The 26,794-nt window shown below is 47.5% G+C and overlaps 2 protein-coding genes across 10 annotated transcripts in view; one reads left to right on the plus strand and one right to left on the minus strand.

The window, feature by feature from the left end:
• The window catches only part of PPARGC1B (PPARG coactivator 1 beta), a 145,168-nt gene that overhangs the window by 106,350 nt on the left and 12,024 nt on the right, over window positions 1–26,794 (plus strand). For 2 of the 9 annotated variants that reach the window (XM_077937328.1, XM_077937330.1), the window contains 4 exons: window positions 2,889–2,964; window positions 5,070–5,191; window positions 8,522–8,676; window positions 20,119–21,499. In XM_077937328.1, coding sequence (XP_077793454.1) covers window positions 2,889–2,964; window positions 5,070–5,191; window positions 8,522–8,676; window positions 20,119–20,219 — 454 coding nt within the window. In that variant the 3' untranslated portion in view covers window positions 20,220–21,499. Of the gene's footprint in view, window positions 1–2,888; window positions 2,965–5,069; window positions 5,192–8,521; window positions 8,677–10,149; window positions 17,764–20,118; window positions 21,500–26,794 lie in introns of those variants that run through there. The other 7 variants (XM_015141222.3, XM_015141223.3, XM_077937331.1 and 4 more) reach the window with 4 other exon arrangements.
• PDE6A (phosphodiesterase 6A) overlaps window positions 23,522–26,794 on the minus strand; it is an 83,707-nt gene continuing 80,434 nt past the window's right edge. Inside the window, 2 exon segments of the mRNA NM_001278479.1 lie at window positions 23,522–23,844; window positions 25,994–26,141. Coding sequence (NP_001265408.1) covers window positions 23,768–23,844; window positions 25,994–26,141 — 225 coding nt within the window. The 3' untranslated portion in view covers window positions 23,522–23,767.

Here is a 26,794-nt window from a genome sequence, read left to right on the forward strand (position 1 = left end):
CCCCAGGCGGGAGGATCCCCGGGAAACTTGCTCTGAAACTGAGGCTGCATTTCCCTGTGTGGCCCATGTCCTGGTCAGAGGCCTTGAAGGTGGTCTTCTGGGGCAGTTGTGGGTGAGTCCTGGAGGCAGGCAAAGCCTGGTGTGTGAAATCGGGAGTGTCCCAAATATCCTGGCCTCTAGAAAGAAAGAAAACCCACTTCCTGGCTGTTTGTGGGCTTATGTCTAAAGGAACTTGTCCCTTACCCATCTGTGTTTTTTGCTTTTATATTTGTAAAATGGATAGGTTTTTGTGCAAACATACATGCCCCAACATTTGAATTCTGGAGATGTTTACATGTAAAAGAAAGATGAGTGTAATTCTAATCTGTGCTCCAGAAAATGCCTGGACAATAAAGCATTGATAAGGTTTCTGGGTCCTGCTGAGGTGCGCCGTGGCTTTCACCAGTCGGCTGCCCCTTGAAGGGCTTTGACCTCAGTGGAGGGATGATGCCTCATGAGCCCGCTTGCTCGTATCATCCTCGCTCGCTCAACCAGACTGGAGAAGAAGCCAGTCCAAAAGTCAGCTGGGGAGCTGGCCAGAAAAAAAATGGAGGGTACTGGTCGCTTCTCTATGATCACAGTGGGTCCTGATTCTCCCTGGGGAAGGCTTGAGGAGGGTCAGTGTCGTCATCCCCAGCCCTGTGTTGAGGTGAGGCCGAGTGGCCACTAGATGCTGCTCTTGGGCTAGAGCCCAGCTGCAGAACCCGCTGCAGGATTTGTTGGGCCTCCACTGGCCGGCCCACACGGCCCACACCCGGGTATCTGATCTGTAGGTCTGGGGTGGGGCAGGGGCAGGGATTGGCGTTTCCAACAAGTCCCCAGGTGATGCTGATGACATTGCTAGAATATCATACTCTGAGACCAGAATTTAGGTCTTGTGAAGATACTTCTTCCCTTCTAAAGGGACTAGCAAAAAAAAAAAAAAAATTTTTTTGTTAAATAAAAATGTAAAAAGACTACAGCTTTATACACATCGACAACAAGGGCTTTTAACTGTTTGAAAACCTGATTAAAGCAAAGGCCCATCTTCCCATTAAAATGTGCATACACATCTAACTGGGCATTCAATTTTAGGGGGTTTGTGGGCTCTCCACAAACTATTATTAAGAAGCCCTAAATTTTTTGTTCCTCAAAGGGAGGTCTGCAGCAATTTCTCCAGTGAGCCCTTACTGTAGAAGCCAAGATTAGTCAGTCACAGCTGCCTTCTGCCGACTGTGCTGAGCCTCTCTTTCTGGCTCCGTTCTTTCCCCAGGGGGTAGCTTCTGCCCTACAGTGTTCCAATGTCAAAGGTTTGGCTTCAACCTTGCTTTGCTGTGAGCTAAAGCACTCCATCTCCACATTAGGCAGTGTCCCAGGTTCTCTTCATGTTGAAATACATCCCCCAAGCTGGAGCTTCCCTGGCCTCCTTTCTCTCCTGCCCGGCTCAGAGGTGTTTGGACTGGGCCTGCATTCATAGAATTGCCTGGGAAGAGTCGAGAACTTCTCAGAAACCCCCATGGATTTTCCTTTTTCTTTTCTCACTTTTGGGCCAGGTTCAGGGCTGACTTTGTCTGCTCACCGCAGAAACTTAAATTGGGTAACCTGGCTCCTGCTCAGCTACCTGGCTGAGCTCAGTACCTGGTAAACCTGGTAAGATACTGATCAGCCTTCTCTAGACCTGTACCAAACACACAGCAACAGAAAGCACGTTAAGCTGGGTTAACAACACAAATCTTGAACTCCACAATACCTTCCAGGCATGCTCAGCTCCTCGGGTGGGGAAAGTCTACCAATTCTGTTGCAAAAGGGACGATAATACTATAATTAGGTAACCCTTTAAAGTTGCAAGTCATTTCCCCTCCCATTATCCTATTTGAGCTTCACAGGTGCACCTGGAGGTATCTGCTGCTTATCCCATTTTATAGATGAGGAAGCTGAGGCTCAAAGAAGTTACATAGAAAAATAGAGCAAATATTTACGGAGCAGTTCCTGGGCTAAGCATTGACATGCATTTTTAAATTTAATCCTCACAAATGGCCAAGGGATGGACACAATTGGTTATCCTTATTTTATAGATGAAGAACTGAAGTTGAGAGGGCTTCTGTAACTGGCCCAAGGTCACCCAACAGGGAGGCGGTGGGGCTAAGATTCAAACTCAAGCTGTCTGACTCACAAGCCTGTGTTCTTGTCCTCTGTGCTGTATTTCTCAGTGACTCAGGCTGGAGGAGTGAGGGCAGTGTGCAGGCAGGCAAGGAAGGCTGCAGGTGGGTGGCACCCGGGAGCCTGCTCGGGCTATGGGACTAATGAGCCTGATAGCTAGCCTGGAAGCATGGAGCTGCGCTGGCCAGGGGCTGCTGCTTAGCTGAGGCATGAACCCATAGGGAGCAGTGGTTCTGGACTCAGAAGGACCTGCTTCTGACTTCTCTGCTTTCTGACTTTAAGTAAATCCCATCTCAAACCTGAGCCTCAGATTTTTCATCTGGAAAATGGAGAAACATAAAACCTCATCGGGTTAAAAAAAAAAAAAATCAGACCAAACAAGATAATAAAGCAAAAGGACTTTTCTACCCCTAATGGCATAGAGAGGCAAGGCTCAGAAGGGGGTAGGGTTATAATGAGCAACACAGTGGTTCCCAGTGATCCAGTCCGGAAGCTGGCAGTAGGCATGTGTCCAGATGTTCAGGCCCACACACAGCCCTGGGCTGTCGTTACGGAAGGGGAAGCTGGGTTTCTGCAGGAGGCAGTTGCAGCTCGTGTGCCCTTGTGAACGAGTCCTAAGGAAGCATCCTTTGCCTCCTGGAGCAGATCCGCCCCCACCCCCATGGTCTCTCCTGAGAGTGAGTGCCTCTGCTTTGCTTGTTCACTGACAGATGTGAGAGCAGAGGGCCGTGTTCAGACAGAACGCCAAGCATCCGGCACGCCAGGAAGCGGCGGGAAAAGGCCATTGTAAGTGATCTGGGGGCCCAGAGCCTGGAGTGAATGGGAAGGAGCAGGAAGTGTGTGGGGGCTTCATGAACCAAAGCCTTTGAGGCTGGCTGGTGAGCCCCTCAGTCTTCGGCCTCTGCCTGGGGAAGAAGGGACTATGGCAGCAGAAGGCAATGATATTTCTCTCATTTGAAGAGCATGCAGGTCACTAAAGGGCATCAAAGGTGGCACCATGCAAAGTTCAGCCAAGAGACTGACCGTGAGTGTGCTGTTGGTGGTGATTTAGGGCTCAGTGTCAGGGGCCTTGAGAGAGCCAAGTGGGCAAGCTGTGGTAGTGGGGAGCAGAGCCAGGCTGGCCAGGTCACAAGCCAGCCCTGCCACCACCTTCTGTGTGACTGTGGGCAGGTCCCCCAGCTTCCCCAAGCCTCACTTTCCTCATTTGTACGTAAGGGCCTGTGCTTCCCAAGGGTTCCCCCAACTTGATCAGTGCCAAGGGACCAAGAGAGCCTGCCCCTTCCTCCCCACCCACTTCCCTAATCCCCTCCCAGAGTTAGTCCACAGGCCCTGGCCTTCTGCGTTTGCCTGGTGACCCTATTGCAAAGCTCCCCACAGAGAAAACACACCAGGGGCCTGGAGTGGGGAGCTGGAGCTGGCCAGCTAGGCCATGTCACTAGAAAGGAAGGAGGAAAATAGGATGAAAACACAAGGCAGACTCCCGCTGGGTCTCCCATGTGATGTGGCACTTCAGGGAGGAGGGGCACACAGGAGGTGTTCATACCCTAGAGGTGCACAGCTGTCTGCATGCAGGTCCTTAAAACCATGGACTGTGCATGGAGAATCTTCTTGGAGTCTGTGTCTGGTCATTCAGCAGTTACAGGCCTATCACAGTTCTGGGCGTTGGAGGACAGCAATGAACAAGAGAGATGAGGCCCCCCTCCTGACTGAACAGAAGGGAGAGATAACAGACTTGTAACAAAGGAATAAGCAATGTAATTGCAGATTGGGATAAGCACTGTGAAATTAGTAATGTGCCATTAGTAACGATCTGGAATAAACAGGACTGTTGAGGACGATGTGTTTACGGGGTGGCCAGGGAGGGGCACCTTCAGGGAGCTGGGCCCTGATTGATGAAAAGGAGCGACCAAGCAAAGACTCGGGGACAAGTGTCTGGAGCAGTGGCAGGAAAGAGCTTTATGAATTCAAGAAGCTGCAAGGAGAGTGGGAGGAGGGGATTTCTCTGTTGAGCTGAGCTTGGACATCGTATGTTGTGGGATGCACAGTTCCCCTGACTGTTGACGACGGAGTCCTGTTTGTGGACCCGCCGCCTGGGTTTTCTTCCTTGGCACGTGTAGTACGGGGGTGGGATGGCTGGAGAATCACTGGCTGTAACGTGTTTCCAGAGCAAGCCTGTCCAGGACAAGAAACTGTGTTTTTCCTATGGGAACACAGGTGTCCAGGAACAAGGCTGAAGTTTCTCTAGCAGGTCACAGTGACTTTTCCAATAGCAGTGGCTTCAGCCAGATCAAGTCACAGATCTGAGAGGAGGGGAAGGGGAGTTCCAGTCTGGACTTTCTCCCACCTGCTCCCTCTGCTAGGCTGTTCTAGGCACCCACTGGCATAGCACAGAACTCTCCTGAGTGACGCCTTGGTGACAGTGTCTATACTGTGGCTTCAGCCACTTTGCCCAGGCAAAACCAATAGCCCTGACGCCCCCACCTCATTCCCCTTCCTTCCAGCCCACTGTCACACTCACAATCAACCTGCCTCCTGTGCTTGCCCTACCCCAGCACCTCCCCTGCTCAGACTTGAAAGGTAAGTCCAAAAGCTACTGAATATGCAGGCATATAAATGGTGAGAAATCCCTCCCCTTTCACAGCCCCAGTCTCTGCTCATTTCCTTCATGTAAGCAGTGGCTTCCTTGGAGGCCCCTTCCCTTCCAACAACCTCCTCCAACAAGGGCAGGTCCTCTGGGGTAGAGATTGGCATTGACCTCTCTCTGACTCCAGCTGGTATTGCTCACTCAGCCAGGCATCATGGACTAGGACAAGAACTCCACGGGAGCACACCCCCAGAGGGGCCCCAGGAAGCCAGGCAATGACCGAGTCTGTATCCTCCTTCTTGGGCAGGGTGAAGGCCGTGTGGTGTACATTCGAAATCTCTCCAGCGACATGAGCTCCCGAGAGCTGAAGAGGCGTTTTGAAGTGTTTGGTGAGATTGTGGAGTGTGAGGTGCTGACGCGAAGTAAGAGGTGAGTTGAGCCAAGCCATGGCAGATGAAGGGAGCAGAGAGGGGCACCGGTCCTGATCCAGAGCTGGGTACAAGAAGATGTCCAAGGCTTGTGGAATGAATCTGATGAAATCCATAGCCTAGATGTAGAAAGCCAGGCCCAGGAGAAGGACCAGAAATGGTAATGCAGTCAGTAACAGCAGCAAACACGTGCTGATGCTTTACTAAGTGCCAGGCAGTCTCCGTTCATTCTTCTATCTTAACTTGCCAGCATGCCAGGGACATAAGCACTCCTAGTCTTTCAATTGCTCTCCTTTCTGCAGGAGTTCAGACAAGTTAACTGGGCAGCTAGTTGGTGGCAAAGCCAGAGCCGGAGCCCATGTGTCTGCTTCAGGGCGTTTGGCCTGGAGATAGTGCGGGGCAGCAGCCCCTGGCAGCTTGAAGACTGGCACTGGGACCCCACTCTACCTCAACCCTGTGCTGCTCACCCCTCCCTTCCTCTGCAGCAGCAAGTCCCAGGCCTTGGTTGGGTATGGCGGCTCACACCTGCAATCCCAGCATTTGGGGAGGCCAAGGCGGGCAGATCACTTGAGGTCAAGAGTTCGAGACCAGCCTGGCCAAAATGGTGAAACCCCGTCTCTACTGAAAATTTAAAAATTAGCTGGATCTGGTGGTGCACTCCTGTATTCCCAGCTACTCAGGAGACGGAGGCAGGAGAATCCCTTGAACCCAGAAGGCAGAGGTTGCAGTGGGCCGAGATCGCGCCACTGCACTCCAGCCTGGGTGATAGAGCAAAAAATAAGACAAGGTCCCAGGCCTTCTGTTCTACTAGGCAGCCCTGGGTTTTCGTCACTCACCTGGAGAAGCAGTGTTTTACCTGTCAGGGGATCTGCAAAAAGAACAGGTTTTATATGAATACACAATTTAGATGTCAAAACTCAGTTTTGAAATATTTCTAAATTATCTTCTATTATATTGGCAAACACTAAGGCAAACTAAGTTATTAGGGTTTTTACATTCTCATACAATAATAATAATAGAAAGCTTCAGCAAGAAAATAGTTTCTGGTGTAAGAGTTATCATATACTTCTTGCCCATTAGGATGGCTACGATGAAAAAACCAGAAAATAAATACTGGCAAGGATGTGGACAAAATGGAACTCTTGCATAGTGTTGGTGGGAATTTTAAATGATGCAGCTGATGTGGAAAACAGTATGGCAATTCGTCAAAAAATTAAACCTAGAACCACCATCTGATCCAGCAATTCCACTTACGGGTATATATCCAAAAGAATTGAAAACAGGATCTCCAAGAGATATTTGTTCACCCAAGCTCATAGCGACATTATTTACAATAGCCAAGAGGAGTAAACAATCCAAATGTCCACCAACAGATGAACAGATAAACAAAATATGGTTTCTATACATACAGTGAATATTATGAAGCCTTAAAAAGGAAGGAAATTCTGACTCATGCCGCCACATGGATGAACCTGACCGCATTGTGCTGAGTGAAATAAGCCAGGCACAGAAAGACAAATACTATATGATTTCACTTATATGCTATGTCTAAAGTAGTCAAATTCATCGAAACAGAAAGAGTGGTGGTTGCCAGGGGCTGCAGAGAGGGAGAATAAGGGAGGTGTTGTTTAATGGGCATAGAGTTTCAGTTTGGCAAGGTGGAAAATTTCTGGAGCTTCGTTACACAGCAGTATGAGTATACTTAATACTGCCAAACTGTATGCTTAAAAATGGCAAAGATGGTAAATGTCCTGTTAAGTGTTTTTACCAAATTTTTTTTAAAAGAACCATTATACAAATAGAACCATTTTAAGTTCTGTGCAGTTTTCAGGCTATCAAATGAAGACAACATGCAAAAATAAAGCAGGCACATTAATCTCTAAAGAGAAAGATCAATCTGTTAAGATTTTAAAAACACACAGAATCTTTAAAAAAGAGTCTTGGACGTACTACCAATATTAGACATTTAAAGAGGAAAAAGGGTCCGGGCATGGTGGCTCATGCCTGTAATCCCAACACTTTGGGAGGCCGAGGCAGACAGATTACTTGAGGACAGGAGTTTGAGACCAACCTGGCCAACATGGTGAAACCCTGTCTCTACTAAAACTACAAAACAATTACCCGGGCTTGGTGGTACATGCCTGTAATCTCAGCTACTCGGGCGGCTGAGGCATGAGAATCGCTTGAACCCGGGAGGCAGAGGTTACAGTGAGCTGGGATTGCGACCACTGCATTCCAGCCTGGGCGACAGAGTGAGACTGTCTCAAAAAATAAATAGAGAAAGAGGCAGAAGGGTTCAAACTTGGCGCTGGTTCAGAGAGGTGTCAGGAAACATGATTCACGTAAATGTTTATTAGGCACCCACTATTTGTAAGCCTGTGCTAATAGTTGGTGAATGCCACTTTGCCTCTGCCTTGAAGAGTTTACGTAGCAGATGATATGTCAGTCGGGACTCTCTGTTGTTCATGGAAGTGAAAAGTTGGAATAGAACTGACTTTTGGTCCTTCTCAGGCAGACTTTTCTCCTGGTTGCAAAGTGGCTGCCTGTAGCTTTAAGCTACCCCCCAGCAACTTAGAGACCCCTGGGGAGGTAGGAGTCACTACATGACTCCAGCAAAGACCTGAGATGGGTTCTTTGGGGTGCAGCCTTGAGTAAACAGGCTTATCCTTGAACAAACCATGGTATCCAGGAAGGGCCATTGTCATGTGGTTTGCCCTGGCACCCTGAGCCTGGTTGACCACACATGCTGTTGTCTGAGGAAGGGGAGTGGAAGCTGAACAGGCAGGCATCATAGATGTCTACCATGAAGGGCAAGATGTGTGCAGAAGGGGAGGTGAAGGCCAAGATGGCAGCCAAGGAATTGGTGACTGAGGCTGGATTTGAAGGAGGCAGAAAGAGGTGCAGTAGTATAGGGAGATGGGAATAACAGGAGAAACATACAGGGCTGTTACGAGCATCAGCTTTAATGTCAGAGGCCTGGGTTTGAATCCCTGCTCTGCCACTTGCTTTTGGGTACATTACTGAACTCCACAGAAGCTGTTTCCTCATCTGCAAGGTGGAGATAACAACAGTACCCACCTCACAGGCTCATCTGAGGAGCGTCCGAGGCAAGGTGTGGTGGCCAACATCTGGCAGACATTCAGTGTATTAGCTACTTTCATTATTACCACATTGCAGAAGTCAGCCTGGTGGTCACGTCGTCTCTATCTAGGGGGGCCATGATGCGAGTATCGAATCACTGTGGCAGTCTGTTCCTCATCTAGTAATGACTGGTCTCACAGTGTCCATCCAGCCAGCCGAATAACATACTCTCCTTCTCCTCTCCCCACAGAGGCAAGAAGTACGGCTTCATTACCTACCGGTGTTCTGAGCACGCGGCCCTCTCTCTGAGGAACGGCGCTGCCCTGAGGAAGCGCAACGAGCCCTCCTTCCACCTGAGCTACGGTGGGCTCCGGCACTTCTGCTGGCCCAGATACACTGACTACGGTAAGCCCCCGAGACCCAGCCATAGTCTAGTAAGACTCAAAGCTTGAGAGGAAGTGCCTTTCTTGAACAAAAGCCAGAGCTAAAGCCCCCTGTGGACATAGCTTCCATCCCCACACCCCAGTGTGCTGCTTGGTGTAACACTGCAGCCCCTTTGCCTGAAGGCTACCATCTTGTTTTTCTTCTGGCCTCTGGTCCACCTTGTCTTGTCCTGTGACTGCTACCAAAGAGAATCCAACCTCCCATGGCCTCTAAGAAGATTCAGTCGTGTGCACAGCCAGCTGGCAGAACCGTGGCTGCGGTCTCCTTGACTTCACAGGGCCAGCTGCTACCCTGTCCCCTTCAGGGGCATTCCGTGGTGACCCCAGATAAGGCAGCAGCCACCTGGGGACAAGATGATGAAGAAGGACAAGGAAGTACAATGTATGAAAGAATTACTTGGCCAGGCTCAGTGGCTCATGCCTGTAATCCCAGCACCTTGGGAGGCTGAGGCAAAAGGATCACTTGAGCCCAGGAGTTCGAGACCAGCTTGGGCAATATAGTGAAATCCCGTCTCTACAAAAAATACAAAAATTAGCCAGGCATGGTGACTTGTGCCTATAGTCCCAGCTACTCAGGAGGCAGAGGTGGGAGGATCACCTGAACCCAAGAGGTCGAGGCTGTAGTGAGCCATGATGGCACTACTGCATTCCAGCCTGGGTGACAGAGCAAGACCCTATCTCAAAAGGAAAGAAAAAAAAAAAAAAAAAAAAAAACACTTATTGGAGAGAACCCAATGCAGCCTTGATGGTACAGGACTGAGTGTCAGTGGCCTGGCTGGGTGCCGGGCCAGGCGGCACTGCAATTGGCTACATATCCATTTATGGGAATTACTTTCCCAATCTATTAAAAAATTCTAGTGTTGGCCGGGCGTGGTGGCTCACGCCTGTAATCCCAGCACTTTGGGAGGCTGAGGCAGGCAGATCATGAGGTCAAGAGATGGAGACCATCATGGCCAACATGGTGAAACCCCGTCTCTACTAAAAATACAAAAAGTAGCTGGGTGTGGTGACGCGCCGTCTGTAGTCCCAGTGACTTGGGAGGCCGAGGCAGGAGAATTGCTTGAACCTGAGAGGCAGAGGTTGCAGTGAGCTGAGATCACACCCCTGCACTCCAGCCTCAGCAACAGAGCAAGACCGCGTCTCCAAAAAAAAAAAAAAAGTATTATAGTGTTGTCAGCTCTCCCTTATGTGGCACTGTAGCAGGTTACTAATGGACGAGAAGCTGTTGGGGGAAGTAGAGTTGTAGGGTGTTGGAGCTAGAAAGGCTCCGGAGTGCTCTAGTTTGGACCTCCAGGTCTCTAGATAGGACAGCCAAGGCCTTGGGCTGCAGCCACTCCACGGTGCCCACTCAAAGTGGCAGATTTTTCAACCATCCAGTCTTTGTAAGTTGCTCACTGCCTTCCCCTCTTCCCTGCCTCCTCACCCCCATGCCCAGATTCCAATTCAGAAGAGGCCCTTCCTCCGTCAGGGAAAAGCAAGTACGAAGCCATGGATTTTGACAGCTTACTGAAAGAGGCCCAGCAGAGCCTGCATTGATAACAGCCTTAACCCTCGAGGAATACCTCAATACCTCAGACAAGGCCCTTCCAATATGTTTACGTTTTCAAAGAAATCAAGTATATGAGGAGAGAGCGAGCGAGCGTGAGAGAACACCCGTGAGAGAGACTTGAAACTGCTGTCCTTTAAAAAAAAAAAAAAAAAATCAATGTTTACATTGAACAAAGCTGCTTCTGTCCGTGAGTTTCCATGGTGTTGACGTTCCACTGCCACATTAGTGTCCTCGCTTCCAACGGGTTGTCCTGGGTGCACCTCGAAATGCGGGTCAGTCACCCATCGCCCCTTCCTTCCCGACTGACTTCCTCTCGTAGACTTGCAGCTGTGTTCACCATAACATTTCTTGTCTGTAGTGTGTGATGATGAAATTGTTACTTGTGAATAGAATCAGGATTATAAACTTCATTTTTAATTGAAAAAAAAAAGTATATCCTTAAAATAATGTATTTATGGCTCAGATGTACTGTGCCTGGGATTATTGTATTGCTTCCTTGATTTTTTAACTATGCACTGTCATGAGGTGTTTGCCACTGAGCTGCTCTGCTCCCCTTGCCAGATTGCCCTGGAGGTGCTGGGTGGCCGCTAGGCTGGTCTGCAGGAAAGTGCGGCCTGCCGTTTCCAGGCCGTATCTGCCAAGCCCTGCCTTGTCTCTTACTGAGCAAGTTTGGCTCAAATTATAAGAGCCCCCATCTTGTGCCCAGCTCACGCTTCAAGTGTGTGTCCATCCATTTGTACTCAGACCCTTGAGTATCTTGTAAGGAAGGCAGGGTGAGCTGCATCATTCCTGTTTTCCAGGGGAGGCTGGCAGCTCCCCAAGAGGCGAAATGACTGTGGGAGTTCTGGTTGCCAGTGAGGAGGCAGAGCGGTGACCCAGACCAGACTTTCTGATTCTTGGTCCCATGCGTCCGTAGTAGCTGGGGTAAAGACACAGTTTCAGGGACTGGTAGAGGTGAGTTTGGCTAAATTGGGCACCAGGCTGGAAGCCTAAGGGCTCATTTTAGGGGTTACGTTAACTGTTGATTCACCAGCATCAGGTGAATTCAAGCCCCGGCATGTGTCTTGGGTGCACCATCAGCTTTGATCCTGAGTGGTCCTGCGGTTTGCCTGCGTCTGTGGACACAGTGTCAGAACTTTGGTGACACCCCTGGCAGCGGTACAGACAGGTGGTCTGGGAGCAGTCATCTTTTTTGGGCCAGCCACCAGCCCATCCTACTCCCTCAGGTAGCCCTTCGTCTTTACCTTGTCCTTGTCTGTAAAGTTGTTTTGGTGGCTGGGGCAGGGGAGCCAGGAGGAGGGAGTGAAGGTTGGAAATAGATAGGACAATCTCCTAGCTTCCCTCCAACTGAGAAAACACTCCAATTGGGCTTTGCTTTAAACTTTGTGTTCTTAAGTGATGTCAAAGCCATTTCCAGCTTAATGTTCTGTGGGTACCTTGGGGGCCATTCATGCAGGGAGCATGGCCAGGCAGGGTGTGAGTATATTGTTTCTGATTTCTTTCATACATCAGGGTTCCTTGGGAAATCTTTATAATTTTTTTTTAAAGTCCTGCTGCTTTAAAAGTTTGAAAGTGGCTCATTAAACTAAACAGGCTAATGTAATTTGTTGCTTATGCAAAGCCTAGTCTGTTGAGAATTTACTTTTTTAAAGATTATCAAATACCTCAGTAGGTAAAATGAGCCCATGATCTTCCACTGGGTGGTGAGCATACTCCCAGCCCATGGATAAGGCTGGAAGAGACAGGCTTTAGTAGGGATAGGGAATTTGAACTGTTGCGTGTCGCAGCAGTTGACCCCTCTGGACTCCAATTTCCTTTCCTGTGAAATGAACTGATTAGACACGTTTCAACATTATTAGCTTCTGCTGAGGCAGTGTCTAGCCCAAGATGGCAAATACATAGCTCATGTGCCTCTACTCCCACCTCCTTGACTGATACAGACATAACTAATCAATTGCACCACTCAGGTTCCTTGAGCCTGGATGCGCTGTAAGAATCCTGAAATCAGTGCTCTGGTAAGTCATTACTAATTGATTAGGGTTCAGTCTATTTGACATCTTGGGCTAATCTTTGGAAGGTTTTCAACGATCACACAGAACCATATGCTGGCTGGGTTTCATGCCTGTCTGTAGGGTTTCTACCCTGTCTGTGATGTTCCGTTCCATGAGAGAAAACTCCCCTAATGCTATTCCGCGGCACAAAACTCCCAATACTATTTTGACACACACATCCCCTTGCGGAAGGTGCAGGGGGCAGTAGACGAATAACAGACAGGAACATATTTGGGGAAGGCAGGGCTTAGGAAGATGGACCAAAAAAGGGACTTCCCACAGCACAGACCTGATCATTCTGATTTCCTTTTTAGCTATTCACTGCCTAGCACATAGTAGACACACAATAAATGATTATGGAATGGGATAGAATTTAGATCTTTCTGCTGCCTCCACTAAGTAAGTCCTGATTTGCATCAAGGAGAGAACTGAGATAGGAAAGAACACTAGATTCCAAATCTGGAGAGTTGGGGAAGTGCAGATTCTACCGAGAATTTCCTTTGTAACTTTGATAAGTCCCTTCTACTCCCTGGCACCCCAGTGTGCTGAAAGGGGTTGGGCTGTGGATGATCTCTAAGCCCCTCCTATTTGCTTCTTCCTTGATTGCATTTGGTCAAAGGGTGGGCCTTGGGCTGGTGATACTTTAGAGTAAAGAAATGGAGAGTTTTAGCAAAGGACGAGCGTGTCCCTCCCTGCTTTGGGGTCAGCTGAAGCTGTCCTTTCATGTCAGGTTAATCTAGGACACTTGAAGTTAGCTTAGACGTTGGCGCTTGAGCAGAGACCTGAGCGTGGCATTGGGACATGACATGCGTAAAGTCAGGGCTAGGGAACGCCAACTGCCAAGGGCATCAAGTAGTCTCTACTTGCCATCCTGTACATAAAACGCTACAAATTCTAAAATTTACCAACCCTGCAGACAACCTCTATCCCGAAGGACTCATTCGGTGCTGTGTATTATTTAGGGCAACTCCAAGGTCTATTCAGAAAAACGAGTGAACCTTGGTCTCTTTCCCACCAAACTGAGGAGTAACCCAGAGGGAGCAGCTGCCATTGGCAACCATCTCGTTGTAGCTCTGTCCTAGTGTTTGCTCTTGATGATGTTTACATGTAATCGCCATAAAGCTTGCTGTAGACTGTGTCGATAGCCGCCCGCACAGGGCAGATCGTACTGTCTGTTTCTGTGCCGTGCTGGTGTTTTCCAAAAATGTCTGATCCAACCACTAAGTGGAATTCTTCCATCTCCTTCCTCAGTCTGTACAAGGCTGAATCAGAATCCCCATTCTCGGGGGCTCTGGTTACCGAAGGAAAATGCATCAAAGAGGTAAAGAATATGAGTGGATGGAGTGCAGCTAAGGCCCTCACCCCCTGCTCCGTCACAACTTGCCCCCTCAACCAAAAAGCTGCTTTGACTCAAAAAGCACCCATAAGGTATCTGCATCTGCCTTGAAATCTTGCAGCATGGAGTGTCATATATACTCAGGAGAGAGGCAGGGCTTTGCGGGCAGGAGAAGGAAGGGAGGAATGCTCTGAGCTGCAAAGACCCAGTACTCAAGTTCTGACATGGGAAGAGATGCCGTGAGACGTCTTTTGTTGCCTAAAGCCTGTTCCTGTTGGTTTTTGAGAGTGATTTCTCCTAGACATGTGCAGTAGGCCCACTGGGGCTGCTGTGCGGTGGTGAGTAGAAGGGCAGGGAAGGCATGGACAGCCTGGGCCTTCTGCATGGACAGCTCAGTCCATGGCCCATCCTAGGTATAGAGTTCAGTTAATCCCAGTTGAGCCTGCAGCTTGAGAGATGGCTCATCCCAACTGTGAAGCACCAGCCCCACAGGATGTATTGATCTGACTCACTGATGTCAAAACTGCAGTATTTTTTTAGCATTTGAGATTTAGCAGCTGCCTTCAGTTTGGGGTTACCCATATCCCAGCATCAGATATGATTAAGGAAAGAAATTGGATGTACAATAGTAAAGAAAGTGAATGTAATGGCTTCACTGGCCAAAGAAGAGGGACCCTGTCATCGCTTACCGGTGGGGCAGAAGAAAACTAGTGCATGTGCAATATGTCAAAGCTAGTCCCCCAGTCCCTGAGGTGTTTTTACATACAGATGGGCTCCAGGTCTGCTTGTCAAGTTTGGAGGTACAGGGTAAATGAAGGAAGAGCTTCAGAATTGGAAACCCACATGCATGGATGTGTCCTTGGCCCAGAACCACCATGGGATGGGTGAAGCCCTGGGAGCCGGCTACAGGATGCCCAGGAAGTAGGCAAATGCTGACTTTGCATTAACCAAATAAAAGCACTTTGAGAAAACCCCAACACTTCGGCCTGGCTCCGTGTTTCTACCTGGAAAATATGAGTCTCCTTTGGCTGTATGAGGTGCTCTTCTAGAGACTGGGACAGGGAATTCAGGAATGGGGCTGCTGTCAGGTAGGAGAGAGCAGCAGGAGAGCCAGTGCTGTCAGCAGCAGGAGCTGCCAGCAGCAGGAGAGCCAGTGCTGGGGCCAACCCTTTGCTGGCCTTTTGTTGGAAGCCCTCGAAACAGGGAGCCATGGATTTAGATCTTGGTACCTACCTTTACAGAAAGATGAAAACAGTGCAGCTGAGTGAAATGGGTTTTAGAGTAAGTTACTTAACTATAAGCCATCTCAGAATCAGAAACCCCAGTGTTTCTTACTTGCTGTGTGACCTTGGGCCCCTGTGTCCTCATCTACCAAACGAGAATGTTGAATATGAGCATTAAAGTCCCTTTCACCTCTGAGAGGCTCAGATCCCCAGCCAGGAGCATTGGGAATCCATCACTCCTCCTTGAAACTGATTCCATTCTCTGACTTGACCCAGCTCCTGTTCAGGGTGAGGTTCTCTACAAGAACCAACCAGCGGTAGGTTCAGTCCCACTGTGTCCTGGCTGAGTTGCCTTATCCAAGGAGACCAGCTCCCCAGGACAGATCTAAGCCATAATTTCTAGTGGGGACAGTAAGGAATTAAACCCCCAACTTGGCTAGGTAATGATGTCAAATCTCATATTAACCTTGTCTTTGTCCCCACTGGACAGCTGTTAATCCGAATGTTGTGACCACTCGGCTGTTTCTGTCTTGTTCGCAGACAATACTAGCAATACACTTGTTTTTTTTGTTTTTTTTTTTGTTTTTTTTTTTAAAGAAAAACAGCTTAGGCACTTTTCACACATTTCTTTCAAATGATTGTAAAACATATGGGGCAACAGGAGGCATTGATCACGCTGCATATGTTTAGGACAGCTTTTGTTTTTTGTTTCTGTAATGGTATAGCAGCAGTGACTGAGGCTTCGTGATTCGTGGGGACAGCTTTTCAGATACTGCATTTCATCAGTATGCTTTGCACATCCGAAAGGAGGACAAAAATCCAACTGCCCGAATTTGGGGCTTGGAAAATAGGTTTTATAGGTGGTCGGTCCCTGGGCTGTGCAACAACTCCTCAAAGAGGGGTTTATATAGCTGGAACCCCCCTGTGCTGTTTTTTTGGTCAAAGGAGTCTCCAAGGCGGCTTATAAAAGCTTCCTTTTTCACTTGACCACCCTTGCTCATTGGTTCCTTGTGAAGGGGATTGGTCAGTTTCCACCTCAGCACTTTGCCTTATCTACATGTGGTCGCCATCTAGTGGCCAAAGGTTGTCTCCACCAGCTACCCAGATAGAAGGCAAATCCTTTCAGCCACCCTGCTGTCCATCGTGAACTTTGGGAATGAAATATAATGGCATGAACGAACCACCTTTGTGTTCAGAGATCAGTGCAACACTAGGGTCAGAAGACTCCAGAAGCAGAAGCAGCCACTTAGCAGACTCTCACGCAGAACTGAGAAATGCACTAGCTGTCCTGTGGGCAGAAGAGACAGGAGTGGACCAGGAGAGGTCCAGGTGCCCGGGAGGGGTTTACTGTAACTGCAATACTGGCAGCCCAGCTGCCGACCTTGTTAAGTAAACCTTTGCTGGGTGGTCTGAATTATGCCCTCAAGGCAAGATAAGAAGTTGGGTGTAAGGATTCTTTGGGGGGCCTGGCCATGACCTTTGATATGGTCCACCGAATAGCCAAATAGGTTTTTTTGTTCAATTTTTTGTTTTTGTATTTTGTATTTTTAAAATCTTGTCAAATGTTTTTTGTGTTAGGAATAAAAAGTCATAAACTATTCCCAACTTTGTTTCTTGAGGGATGTTCTGATTCTGACGGAAACAGGTTGGAAATCTCGAGGGGAGCTTGGACAAGGTGGTATATGCAGCAGGGGAGTAGACTGCTTGGATTTCCAAATGGTTTCTGGGGAAGATGACCATCCAGAAGTCCAGCTTAGTGCAGTCTGCTCTGGAATTCACACCCACCCCCTCACCTCCTTGTGCCATGTTGTTAGCATTGGCTTGGAGCATCTGCCTCTTCCAGAGGCAGCTGCTAATGTTGAAACCAACATGAGCCCTCTCCCCAACCCCAGGTTTCTAAAGAAGGTGTCTTTAGCCAGCCTTAATCAACTGGGTAAGGTGGTCCCTATGGTCCTTTCCAGCATTTCCAAATCTTGGACTCAAATTCTTTTCTCTTGGTGTGACCACGCAGCCTAGAGAATTCTAAGCAATAGGAGCCAGGGCTTTCCCTGACTCTGCGACAGGGTCAAACCAAGGAATGGCTAAACCTGTGAGGTTTTGTCATCCCCAGGGGTACTACTGTAGGGGGCATTATTTATTAGGAAGCTTAACAAGGTAACTACAGCCTGAGTGCGTGAGTGTGAGGCTGTGTTTGTGGTGGGTATGTGTGTGTATCTGCACACATACACACGTCTGTGCCTGTGTGTGTTTGTGTGTGTGTGTGTGTGTGTGTGTGGAATTACATTGATGCATTTATTGAGAAAGGTGCAAGAATTTCACCTACACAGAGGGACACATCTGCTTTGTTATTTATAATAGAAAGCTAAATTTTAATTTTTTAAAGGACACTGCTAATGATTGAGAATCAAGTTTTTAGTTTTGCTATTTTTTTTAATTGGTAGAGGATTTTTATATATTTTTTCCATTTTGTTGGGTTGTGTCCTTATTTATAGAAATCCTTTGTCTGTGAGAGGCAAGGAGGAAACCTTCTTGGCTTTTAATTACTGTGGTTGTCATCGTCCCTACTTTCTTTCTGGTGTGATTTCTCTGTCTTACCTTCTAAATGAGAAAATGTTTTCCTGTATTTGTACATTGTCAGATTCTATAGTTTCCTAGATAATTTAACCAAATTGCTCTATGTATTATTATTCTGTGAGTATAAAGTTCTATTTTAATGTCTGTAAATACTTCAGAACTGGCTTCTTTTCTCAAACTCCCACTGTGGGGTTATTGTTTACATCACAGAAACTGTAGAATCTCTATGCTCATGTACTGTAAATAGTGAAGTGATCTGCTTATAAATAAACTTAACAAATACACTATGGAGATTAAAAACAAAATACCACCCACAGCTTTGCCCATGTGTGTCTTTCCTTATTGGTCCTGGGAGCTCATTGAGGGACACTCTGACCACTAAATGGGGAAGAGATTTCAGTTTTCAGCGTCACCTTCTCAGATAAGACCCCGGATGATGTCTGTCCCCCACTTCACCACACTTTTCCTTCACGGCATTTTTCACGGTTCATAATATCCATTCGTGCTGGGCACAGGGGCTGAGGTAGGGGATCACTTGAGCCCAGGAGTTCAAGGCCAGCCCAGGCAACATAGTGAGACCCCCATCTCTGAAAAAGTAAAGTAAATAAAATATAATAAATAAATAAAATAACCATTCAGACTCATCTCACATAACAGCTGTTCCATGAATGACTTTTTGCCCTGACTTTTATAAAGCTATACCACTTTCTGAACAAAGACTTCCTTGTTTTGGTATATCAACTTTTTCACATAAGCACATTGAATAAATGCACTGTAGGAGATATTTTGGCATTATGGTTCCAGGCAAAACACTCATCAGTTTGTAATTACAAAATGGTTTCTGGTCAGAGGATCTCATAGAGAGCAGGCCTGCATTGTGTGCGGTAATTGAGTGAACTCAGAACATTTTCCTTTGTGTACTTCCAGCAAGTAGGATGAGGAAGTGGCATCTTCCAAGACTCTCGGTCGCGTGCCTGTGTGTTATTTCCTCACGTCTCAAAGGGGTTAGCCTGTATTTTGCCCTAAAGCTGTTTTTTGTGCTTTAACTTATTTTTAAATGCAAGATACCCATGAGCCCCAAAGGGTTGAAACATTGGCAAGAGAATTATACATAAATAAGAACAGTCTGGGCGCGGTGGCTCCCATCTGTAATCCCAGCACTTTGGGAGGCCAAGGCGGGTGGATCACCTGAGGTCAGGAGTTCGAGACCAGCCTGGCCAACATGGTGAAACCCCGTATCTACTAAAAATACAAAAATTAGCGGGGCGTGGTGGCGATCGCCTGTAATCCCAGTTGCTTAGGAGGCTGAAGCAGGAGAATTGCTTGAACCTGGGAGGCAGAGGGTGCAGTAAGCCAAGGTTGTGCCACTGCATTCCAGCCTGGGCAACAGAGCAAGACTCCGTTTCAAAATAAATAAATACAATAAACAAGAACAGGTGCAATGCATGATTACATTTTATGTTATGTGCAAACTATTTTCCGGTTGCTATTTATTACATAAACTCATACAAACTCATACATATATTCTCCTTGTTCAGGTGATTTATTTTCCCATGCCATGGAAATTGTTTGGATTTCTTTGATTGCAAGGGAACACATCATGATTTTTTTCCCATTAAAATTAATAGGAATGTTTCTACTTAGGGGCAGAGCTCTCTGGTGTGATGAGAGTATGTGTGTGGTTGAGGGCTCAGTACCTGTTGCCCATCTGTTGTAGATGGTAAGCTTCAGGAGAACAGGCCTGCTGTTCCATGCACTGCAGGGCAGTGGCCCCATCAATCAGGAATTCCTGAGTGGATCCTACCCATAGTACAAGGAATAGGATGGCAGATGCAGAGCCTCAAGACCTGCCTTTGGGACCCATCTCTGCCACTTCTGTATTGTGTGAATTGGGTAAACCACCTCTTTGGTCCCTGGCTTTCCCAAATATGAAACAATTTGCTTAGCTGAACTCAAAGGTCCTTTATTTTCTTAACGTTCTTTAAAAACAACAACAACAAGAAAACCTGATTTGCAGAAGTAGTATGGTGCAAGGAAAATGCTTATAAGCTGGGGTTCTGGTGTCAATCTGCATGGCACTTTTTGTTTGTTTGTTTGTTTGTTTTTTGAGATGGAGTCTTGCTCTTGTTGCCCAGCTGGAGTGCAATGGTGAAATCTCGGCTCACTGGAACCTCTGCCTCCTGGATTCAAGTGATTCTCCTGCCTCAGCCTCCCAAGTAGCTGGGATTAGGCACCTGCCACCACACTCAGCTAATTTTTGTATTTTGAGTAGAGATGGTTTCACCATATTGGCCAGACTGGTCTTGAACTCCTGACCTTAGGTGATCCATCCACCTCGGCCTCCCAAAGTGCTGGTATTACAGGCGTGAGCCACCACGCCTGGCCTAAGCTGCTTAGCTTTGAATCTTGGCTCCACCATTTACCAGCTGGGTGTCCTTGGGTAGGTTTTCTAATCTCTCTGTCTGCTCCTCACCATGTGATAAATGGAGCTAGTAACAGTTTCTCCCTTGGAGTATTGTTATTAGGATGAAATTAGATCGTGCACAGTACCTAGGACATGGTAAGTACTTAATCAACGTCAACTGTGATCCTTATTGCGCTCAGTCTCATTTGGTGCTAACCATAGTCCTCTGAGAGAGGCACCGCAAGGATCTTGACCTTTTTTTGACAGATTGGGAAGGCTGGAAGTGGAGCAGAAGGAACCTGCCGAAGGGACTCAGAAACATGGCAGCAGAGTCAGGACCAGCAACATCAATGCCTACGTGTTCCTGAGTGACACTTATTTCTCCTTGCTACTCTGCCATGTAACCACCACATGTGACATTCTTAGGACAGGCCTCTGCTTAAAGACCACTGCTCTCAGAGTGTGCATTGCAGCAGAGCAGAACATCTAGTTTGGGAGTTTAAAGATGCAAGTTCCAGACCCAGCTCTCTATTGACATCATGACCTGCAAATAGGAGCAGGGCTCATGCGTCAGGGGCCCAGATTGATCTGCTCTGGAGGCCACCAGGATGTGGATGCCCTGTACACTGTGTTCTCTGTGACCTTGGGCATCTCCTGGAGGGAAGCCAGGGAACTGTACTAGGAACTTGGCCCAGCCCCATCTCTCACTGGCCTTCAATTTCCTTGTGTGTCTAAAAAGAGAGATTACAGTAGATCAGTGGTTTACAGTTTGGGAAAACCATGTGCCTCCCTCTCCTCAAAGCAACTGTTTTAATATATTAGTTTCTGCATAACATTCAGTGTGGAAGGAAGAAAAGTTCTAGAGCTAATGTCCATTTATTAGAATGAGACAGGAATGTGTTACATGTGGCCACAAAGAAACAAACAGATAAATACAGGATGTGGGGAAACTGACTCAATTTCTGCAAGTTGGTGGCAATGGAAAAAAGGAAGGAGCACTTCATAGATTAAAAGAGACTTCAGAAACTTAACCATAGCTATGTGAGGTGATGGATCTATTAATTAGCTTAATTATGGCAATCATTTCACAATGTATATCAAAACATCGCAGTGTGTACCTTAAATATGTATAAGTTTTATTTGCTAACTGTATCTCCATAAAGCTGATGGGGGAGAACAACAGAGAATTTAAAAAATGAGGATTTGGACAAGCATAACAGAAACTGACTTGCAAATTTTTAGCATGTTATTGTCATTTTCAAATTCTGGTTTATTTGTGCTGTTTTCAACATCAGCTACTATGGTGCGAATGCTGATCAGGCCAGTGGCATTCTGCTAGGTATTGCAGACTTGCCAGAACATACTTAGATTTGGTTTAAAAGAAATAAGTCCTGACCAGGTGCAGTGGCTCACGCCTATAATCCCAACACTTTGGGAGGCTGAGGCAAGAGGATTGCTTGAGGTCAGGAGTTTGAGGCCAGCCTGGGCAACAGAATGAGACCCCATGTCGACAAAAATAGGTTTTAAAAAATTAGCAGGGCGGCGTAAACCCGGGAGGCGAAGCTTGCAGTGAGCTGAGATTCGGCCACTGCACTCCAGCCTGGGCGACAGAGCAAGACTCTGTCTCAAAAAAAAAAAAAAAAAAAATTAGCAGGGCATGGTGGTACATGCCTGTGGTCGCCACTGCTTGGTAAGCTAAGATGGGAGGATTGCTTGAGCCCAGGCGGTTGGGGCTCCAGTGAGCTATGATCATACCACTGCACTCCAGCCTGGGCGATAGAGTGAGACCTCGTCATGAAAGACAGAGAGAGAGAGAAATTTAGTTTAGTTTAGTTTTGTTTTGTTTTGTTTAGTTTGAGACAGAGTCTTGCTCTTGTCACCCAGGCTGGAGTGCAATGGCGTGATCTCAGCTCACTGCAGCCTCTGCCTCCCCGGTGCAAGCGATTCTCCTGCCTCAGCCTCCTGAGTAGCTGGGATTACAGGCTCGCATCACCACACCTAGCTAATTTTTGTATTTTTAGCAGAGATGGGGTTTCACCATGTTGGCCAGGCTGGTCTTGAACTCCTGACTTCAGGTGATCCACCCGCCTTGGCCTCCCAAAGTGCTAGAATTACAGGTGTGAGCCACCGCACCCGGCCCACATATATCTTTTTAAACCAACAGAATGCCTGTTAACTTAAGAAATAGAAGTTCTGAAATTGAGAATAATTTGTCTTAATTTATACTCTGTGAAATCAATGAAAAATCCAAGAATAAAAAGTACATCTTTTTTCTAAAAACCAACAAAAAGAAAACTAAATTCAATGTGTGAAATTGTTTGGATCAGATTCAGGCAAGCCAGCCACTAAAAACATTCATGAGAATGAAGGAAGGTTGATTAAGGGCTGGCATCACAAGTTGGGTGTCCCAGAAAACAGACTCTAAAATGGACTTAGTCTGCAGGATGCTTATTAAGCAGTGCCCTGGGAGCCGATGCTTGGGGAAGGGAAGGAGATAGGAGTGGGCAGAAGAAGAAGTCGAGTTGTGATGTGAGCCCAGCGACAGCCTTAGTGGACCCCACGAGGAGTCCTGGAGCTGGAACAGCCCTGCACAATTATCCTGTGCTCAGCCAAGATGGCCAGGCCTCTCCACTTGGCATGGGTCAGTCATTGGGTGTAGGCCACCCTGGCAAAGGCTGCAGTAACCCCTGATGGGGCTGATACTGAGGGTGGTCTGTCAACAGCACTCAAAGCTGGTGGGGTCCCAAGTCCTTTGCTGAAGCTTGGGGTCTGTGCAGCCCATCAAAGCATACATCACAGCTGGGTATTAGGCAGGCATCGGTTGCATGGGCCAGTGATGCGGCTATGTTAGAAAACATCCTTATTTCTTTAAAGATGACTTAGTAGAGGTGTGAAATGATAAGTTTGGGATTTGCCTTTTTTTTTTTTTTTTTTTGAGTCAGAGTCTCGCTCGGTCACCCAAGCTGGAGTGCAGTAGCATGATCGCAGCTCACTGCAACCTCCGCCTTCTGGGCTCACGGGATCTTCTCACCTCTGCCTCCTGAGTAGCTGAGACTACAAGTGAGCGCCACCACACCTGGCTAATTTTTGTATTTTTTGTAGAGACAGGGTTTTGCCATTTTACCCAGGCTGGTCTCAAACTCCTGGGCTCACGCAATCTGCCTGCCTCAGCCTCCTGAAGTGCTGGGATTACAGGTGCGAGCCACCACGCCTAGCCAGGATTTGCCATTAAACACTTCAGGTAAGAAAAAAAATTGAAAAGGAAACATAAAAAGGACAGATGAAATACATGTAGCAAAATCTTGATACTGGAATCTGGGTGATGGGTATGTGGGGATTCAATGTACAATTCTCTACTTTTGAAAATGCTTGAGAATTTTTACAATACATTAAATGAAAGTATAAGAACAAAAATGATCCTAAGCAAGCCAGTGCATCTGGCATTAATTAAATGTTTAATTAATGTCTGTGAAAGCTAGAATACTGGTTTTAGCTCAATAGGCAGTTCTCAAGACTAAAAGAATGTTTAAAAACCACTGGATAAGGTATAAGCCAAGCTTGTTCAACCCATGGCCTGTGGGCCACAGGCGGCCCAGGATGGCTTTCAGTGCAGCCCAACACAAATTCATAAACTTTCTTGAAACGTTATAAGATTTTTTGTGTGTGTGATTTTTTTTTTTTTTAATTTCAGCAGCTATCATTAGTGTTAGTGTATTTTATGCACAACCCAAGACAATTCTTCTCCCAATGTGGCCCAGGGAAGCCAAAAGATTGAACACTCCTGGAAGCGAAATTCTGTATCAGTTTTGAAATCCTATGACTCTTTGACTTCTCAGGGTGGGTGGTCTTCCACTGGCTTGAGTCACGTCTTCCCAGGAAAGGGTGGTGCCGTCCGGCCAGCAGATCCTCGGTGGTGTTACTGGATGCAGCAGGACTTGGATGTAGTTGCACCCCCTGGGCTGGGGTTTCCCCCCAGCTGATTTCCTGCGGCTGCTGCAATGAAACAGGAAAAAGAACACACCAGGTGACAAGAGGCTGCCGTGGGCTTCCCCTTTGACCTAATTTGGACCAAGAGTTGCAAACTTAAAAGCTTTCAGCGACCAACAGATGCAGAAGACAAACCAGGTGTGAGGAGAATCACAGAAACTGAGAACTTTTCTCTAAGAAAAATAGCAGCACGAGGATGATGACAAGGGAGAACCAGTACTTGGCACGAGCGTCTGGGAGACCTGGGGAGTGGTGAACACTGACAAACTAGAGACAACCTCTGTCTCATCCAAAGGGGGCAATTGTCACTCAGGTTCAGCCAATTGTTGTCATGTAAAAATGATAGACTGGTGTGGCCAGATCTTACCCTTTTACTCTTTTAGAAAGAAAAGCTGAGCCAGGCACAGTGGCTCACGCCTGTAATCCCAAGACTTCAGGAGGCTAAGGCAGGAGAATCACTTGAGCCCAGGAGTTGGAGGTCAACCTGGGCAACATAGCAAGACCTGGTTTCTACAAAAAAAAAAAAAAAAAAAAATTGGCCGGGCATGGTTGCATACACCTGAAGTCCCAGCTGCTAGGGAAGCTGAGGTGGGAGGATCGCTTGAGGCCAGGAATTTGAGGCTGCAGTGAACTATGATCACACCACTGCACTCTAGCCTGGGCAACAAAGCAAGACTCTATCTCCAAAAAAGAAAGAAGGAAAGGCTGTAAATCTGGATTTTTTTAATCTTAAATATTCCAATTTTAAAATGTGGCCAAAAAAATCACATTTAAAAAAATGTTGCTACTGATTCTCTAGCTATAAGGAAAAAAAGAAGGAGAAAAAAATGTAAGCCAAATCTGTATTTTTTTATCTGAAGGCCACAAATTTGCACTGACCTACTACTTGCCCAAAAGACAATTTGTACAAATTAGAAAAATGCACTTATTTCCCAGGATATCTCACTGCCATTTTTCTGGAAAATCAAAATAGCTATACACATCTGTGATGTACAGGATGCTCCCTGGAGTTGTGCACAGCATAAACTGCAAAACTCTAAGTGGCCCCTACGTTTGCAGCTGCCCATTTAGAATCAACCCACACTGCTCAGAGCAGAGCTGAGGCCCTGATATTTTCCATGTGTAAGAGCCATGGGTGAAGAGGGATGGGTGTGCGAAGGAGGGCAGTCAGGGTGAGGCAGGGACGAGATGCCATGTCCTGTGAGGAAACAGATCACACAACCAGTAAAAGAAATGACTTGGGGGAGGGGCAGTGCTGTCAGTAGTAAAGAGTTAGAACAAACAAATCCCATTTGATTCTGAAGGCAGAACCATGACCGCTAAGTGGAAGCTTCAACAAGGAGAACAATTTGAGTTCAAGGTAGACCTTTCTAATAGTGGTACTGAATAAGGATGTCATATAAGGTAGTGAGGCCTCTGTCACTGGTGGTATGCAAGCATAAACTCATGATGGTACAGATAGGACTCAAACATCAGACAGAAGGCTGGAAATAGGGCCTCAAATTCCTTCCAAGGCCGGACGCAGTGGCTCATGCCTGTAATCCCATCACTTTGGGAGGCCGAGGCAGGTGGATCACCTGAGGTCAGGAGTTTAAGACCAGCCTGGCCAATATGGTGAAACCCCATCTCTACTAAAAATACAGAAATTAGCCAGGCGTGGTGCTGGGTGCCTGTAATCCCAGCTACTCACGAAGCTGAGGCGGAAAAATTCCTTGAACCTGGGAGGTGGAGGTTGCAGTGAGTGGAGATTGTGCCACTGCTCTCTAGCCTGGGCGACAGAGTGAGACTCCGGCTCAAAAAAAATAAAAATAAAAATAAAATTCCTTCCAACCAAGAATTATATATCTTCTCCTTTGCCCCAGGGTAGGGACATAAGTCCACAGCCCAAAAATCAGAGTCTGTGCTATGTTGCTTGAGGGGGCACTTGCTGGGAGGCCTGGAGCTTTCCTCAGCCTCAATCTTGGGGACCAGGCTCTGCCTCTTACTGTGTGACTTGGTCTCTTCCAGCCTCGGTGCTCTCACACACAGAATGGGGACAATACTGGCCATCAGGAGGCCTGAATGAGACTCCGTGTATGAGGCTCTGAGGCCAGAAGCAGACACCGAGTGCCCAGGGAGTGGGTGGTGGGAGTCCCTGCTTCCCGCTTCCACAAACCTGGCTTGGCTGACTGCTGTTTCTGCTTCTCCTCCTCCTGCACCTTCATCTTGGCGTCATACTCGTCAGCAAGCGCCTTCCACTCTTTGCGATTGTTGGTGATCCCGTCCAACATTGGGGTGATCTCCTTGTGGAAACGGGAGAATTCCTGGAAGACAGAGTATGTGCCTCTGGCACAAGAGCCAGGCCCCAGGGTCGGGGCTCAAGCGGGTGGCACAGCTGGAAATGCCCAACACTGGAATGAGCTGCTTCAGGGTAGCAGGCCTCCCGGCACCACGCTGATGCCACGGGGCCTCCCGTCACCATGCTGATGCCGCGGGGCCTCCCGTCACTATGCTGATACTGCAGGACCTCTGGTCCATACCAGCCTGTGCTCCTCCTGTGGCACCCCTGTCCTTCAGGATGAAGTGAAAACCCCTAACTCCATGACCCAGTGTCCTCCTGCCCCTGACCATCTTGCATTCTCCAAGCAATCCAAATCTCTTAGTTCCTAGAGTGTGTCCTCCATTCTGTGAGCCTCACACAAGCTGCTCTTTTTTTTTTTTTTTTTCTTTCCAAGATAGGGCCTCACTGTTGTCCAGGCTGGAGTGCAGTGACACAATCACAGCTCACTGCAGCCTCAAACTCCTGGGCTCAAGCCATCCTCCCACCCCAGCCTCCCAAGTAGCTGGGACTAGAGGCGCCTGCCACCACACACAGGTAATTTTTTATTTTTGTAGACACAGGGTCTCCCTATGTTGCCCAGGCTGGTCTCAAACTCCTGGCCTCAAGTGATCCTCCTGCCTTGGCTTCTCAAAGTGC

The sequence above is a fragment of the Macaca mulatta genome, chromosome 6 (genome assembly GCF_049350105.2).
Source record: "Macaca mulatta isolate MMU2019108-1 chromosome 6, T2T-MMU8v2.0, whole genome shotgun sequence".
In the NCBI taxonomy this organism is placed as follows: domain Eukaryota; kingdom Metazoa; phylum Chordata; class Mammalia; order Primates; family Cercopithecidae; genus Macaca; species Macaca mulatta.